General features: G+C 44.2%; 1 protein-coding gene across 3 annotated transcripts in view; it reads right to left on the reverse strand.

The window, feature by feature from the left end:
- Nucleotides 1–429: 429 nt before the first annotated feature.
- klhl30 (kelch-like family member 30) overlaps nucleotides 430–4,093 on the reverse strand; it is a 9,807-nt gene continuing 6,143 nt past the window's right edge. For all 3 annotated transcript variants that reach the window (XM_019897190.1, XM_019897191.1, XM_019897189.1), the window contains 6 exons: nucleotides 3,855–4,053; nucleotides 3,354–3,440; nucleotides 3,123–3,278; nucleotides 2,745–2,933; nucleotides 2,487–2,632; nucleotides 430–1,016 (listed from right to left, as the gene is read on the reverse strand). In XM_019897190.1, the coding sequence (XP_019752749.1) occupies nucleotides 768–1,016; nucleotides 2,487–2,632; nucleotides 2,745–2,933; nucleotides 3,123–3,278; nucleotides 3,354–3,440; nucleotides 3,855–4,053 (1,026 nt within the window). In that variant the 3' untranslated portion in view covers nucleotides 430–767. The remainder of the gene's footprint in view (nucleotides 1,017–2,486; nucleotides 2,633–2,744; nucleotides 2,934–3,122; nucleotides 3,279–3,353; nucleotides 3,441–3,854; nucleotides 4,054–4,093) is intronic.

A 4,093-nucleotide genomic window follows, 5' to 3' on the forward strand; every position in this document is an offset into this window, starting at 1 on the left:
GCGACCACTGATCTGGACCAGCGGTTGCCATGACGACCTCACATATGTCCTGGGTGGGGGTCGTTGCTAGGTCAACTGAGTGTTGTTTGACTATTGCCCTGGCAGCCTCGACTAGGACTGGATTCCTCAAGGGTTAATGATCACAATACCACGTTATGCCATTTTATTCTTTTATTTCTCAGTCCAAAAAGCATAAAAATTACCACAAATGACGAGGGACACTTTGAAAATAAATGCATAAAAATTACAGAACGGGATTAATATCAGTTGTATGAGAATGAACGTGTGGCTTATCACAAAGCGTAATTTTCAAAAATGCGGTTGTAATGAAAAACATTAGGTCGGAATCTTACAGGAATAAAGTCATTTATTTTATGTATTTAGAAAAAGGCAGAATAAATAGAGTATATTTCAGTTGTACTTTTAGAGAAAAAAGTACAACCTTACAAGGATAAAGTCATAATTGTAGAAGAATTAAGCTGTATTAAAAAAAAATCAATTGTTTGTTTTGACTTGTTTCTCCTGTTGAGCAAATAGCTGAAAGTGCATTGGCAACTTTGGCTCTCCTTGCCCACATGCGAGGGCATAACAGTGCCTAGTATTGCTTCAAGCGGCAGCGTGTCCGACACACGCAAAGCCAAAAATGGACCAAGCGACTGTTCGTCACTGGAAAAAAAATCATAAAGTTGGTGCATTTGTCCAGGCGCCACTGCGTGTAACTAAACAACCACAAAGCTCTCGCTCCTCCACCCATCACGTGACATCACCTACGTGTCGTCTGCGGGGAAGATGTGAGGCCAGTTGGAGGGGTCGAGGAAGATGGTGGATACGCCGCTGTAGAACCAGAGTCTGGGCAGAACCCCCTCCACCTCCCAGGTGTCGGAGGCCCGGTTGTACACCTCCACCTCCACGCCGTAGTCACCCTCCATGCCCTTCCAGTGGCCACCCGTCACGTACAGCCTCCCGTCCAGCGACACCAGTCCGCCGTTCTCGTGCAGCATGTGGAGCAGTTGGATCTACGAAAGAACAAGAGGAGGAGTCGCGCTATGATGATATCGTCCCAGAAGAGCCGTTAAAGTGTTTTTGTGGGTTATATGTTCCAAAACGGATCACCAACTAAGAGGCGAACTCCCAAAAATTCCCATCGAATCATATCCTTTTGTCAAAAAGCGAGTCCATTAGCTTAATGCTAACATACAATGTGAAACGTCATATATGGGCTAGCAGCAACACATCCAAACGTAGCATAGATGAAATGTGATTAAATATGTCACCCTTCATCTCAAAACTGATGAAGGGTGACTGCCCGGGGACAAAATTGATTGTTATCATCAGTATTCTATTTTAATCCTGGATCTACGGAAGAACAAGAAGAGGAGTAGCGCTATGATGATATCGTCCCAGAAAAGCCGTTAAAGTGTTTTGTGGGTTATATGTTCCAAAACGGATCACCAAATAAGAGGCGAACTTCCAAAAATGGCCCATCAAATCATATCCTTTTGTCAAAAGCGAGTCTATTAGCTTAATGCTAACATACAATGCGAAACGTCATAGATGGGCTAGCAGCAACACATCCAAACGTAGCATAGAGCAAATGTGATTAAATATGTCACCCTTCATCTCAAAACTGATGAAGGGTGACCGCCCGGGGACAAAATTGATTGTCATCATCAGTATTCTATTTTAATCATGTAATAATAAAATACATCAAGAATATAATAAATAATTATATTTCTCAAAATAATGGAATATTTCAAAAAGGAATTTTAGACAAACTCCTGCTAGGATATCCGAATGAAAATTCTAAAGGTTATTCTAGCGGAAATAAATGGAATATATTTCATTCATTTCTGGTTAAGTGCTAGCATGCGCAATATAGCGATGCTCCACTGTCTGTTCGTGAGCTGGCACCTTCTGCCACATGTTGGCATCGGGGTCGTAGGAGTAGACTTTCTTGGTGTTGTCGGCCAGCAGGTAGATGTTTCCCTCCATGCACACCGAGCGAGGAGATGAAAGGTACTTGGGGATGAATGGGGAGCAGATACTCATCCAGCTATCTGGGAAAAAAAAAAACAGAACTAAAGGATGCACACGTCACCTTTCTGCTGCTTGTGTGAAAACGTAAGTAAATAATGAAAAGTCCCCTCAAATGACCTTGCGTGTCCTCACCTATGACGGGGTTGTAGCACTGCATGGTCAAAGGGTTGTACTTGACGGCACAGGAGCCGATTCAGTATTCTATTTTAATCATGTAATAATAAAATATATCAAGAATATAATAAATACCGGTAATTATATTTCTCAAAATAATTGAATATTTCAAAAGTGATATTTCAAAATTTTTGACAAATTCCTGCTGGGATATCCGAATGAAAATTCTAAAGGTCATTTTAGTGGAAACAAATGGTGTGTATTTCAATCATTTCTGGTTAAGTGCTAGCATGCGCAATATAGCGATGCTCCACAGTCTGTTCGTGAGCTGGCACCTTCTGCCACATGTTGGCATCGGGGTCGTAGGAGTAGACTTTCTTGGTGTTGTCGGCCAGCAGGTAGATGTTTCCCTCCATGCACACCGAGCGAGGAGATGAAAGGTACTTGGGGATGAATGGGGAGCAGATACTCATCCAGCTATCTGGGAAAAAAAAAAACAGAACTAAAGGATGCACACGTCACCTTTCTGCTGCTTGTGTGAAAACGTAAGTAAATAATGAAAAGTCCCCTCAAATGACCTTGCGTGTCCTCACCTATGACGGGGTTGTAGCACTGCATGGTCAAAGGGTTGTACTTGACGGCACAGGAGCCGATAACGTAGAGCTTTCCCTGGCACGCCGTACACGTGAAATTGGTCACGTACTTGACGGCGGGACACGTAGCGGTCCAGGTGTTGTGGTACGGGTCGTAACGCTCCACCTCCACGCGGGTCAACGTCGTACCTGAATATGCACACACAAGGAAAAGATCGGAATTGGACCAAATTATCCAGGAAGTGAACATGCGGAGCTTGGGTAAGACTATTGGGATACTCACAAAAACGTGAAATACATCTTGGCAATTGGGACACCCAAAAGGAAGTTGAAAACGTGGAAAAAAAATACGGGCAGTTTGTCCATTTTCTCACTCACCTCCAATGACGTAAATCTCTCCGTTGAGCGTGGCCGATGAGTGATTGGTGCGAGGTCGGAGCATGGGCGCCACCGTGACCCAGCGCCCCTCCTTGGTGATGTACTTCCATGTCTCCGTGGTGGACCAGGTGTTGGTGTTGGAGCCCCGCGAGCCGCCTACAGGGGAGAGAGACATTTTGTTTGAGCGCTAAAATGACGCCAACGCAGACATTCAGAGGGACGACTGCTCACCTGTGACGTAGACGTCATTATTCAGCGACACCATAGAAAAGCCCCATTTGTTGGGGTTGGGGAAATTCGGGAGCTCATGCCACTGTTCTGGAAAGACAACAAACGTGGGCAAATTAATTTGGGAGACAAAATATATTGAGTTTCAGCAAAAGATTTGGGAAAGGGCCAGGAAGTTAAAAGGGGAAAAAAAATGGGAATTTGGGCTAAAGTATTGGGACGTAGAGCCGCAAAGGAGGGAAAGTAGCCTCAAATTTATCGAAAGTCGCCACAAGTGACAGAAAGTAGCCTTAAAAGATGGAAAGCCATTCTTAAAACGCATAAACAGAGCATACATGGACAAATGTCTCAGCACAAGAAGTGAAATTTAAAAAAAAAAACATTTGGAGTTTGGACTATAGTACAGGGACACACAAAGTAGCTTTGAAAGTCACCAGAAAAAAACGGTAAACAGCCTCAAATTGAGACGAGGGATTTATTTGAGTCCTTAAGGAGTGCTCGTACTTGTCTTGGTGTTGTAAAAGGCGCAGTTCCTGGGCTGAGCTCTGCGCTCTCTCGCTCGCTCGCTATCTTCGTCGTCCGAATCGTCGTCGGAGTCGTCATCCAGGGAGCGACCACCCATGACGAAGAGCACTTCCTGCAGGTTGGGCTGTGGACTTTGGCCGTCCGCAGTGCCCGCGCACTCCGGAGCCAAATGCATTGTCTACAAAATAAATATGTGAATAATAATTACAAAAGAAAAG

The sequence above is a fragment of the Hippocampus comes genome, unplaced genomic scaffold (assembly GCF_001891065.2).
Source record: "Hippocampus comes isolate QL1 unplaced genomic scaffold, H_comes_QL1_v1.1 scaffold22, whole genome shotgun sequence".
In the NCBI taxonomy this organism is placed as follows: Eukaryota; Metazoa; Chordata; class Actinopteri; order Syngnathiformes; family Syngnathidae; genus Hippocampus; species Hippocampus comes.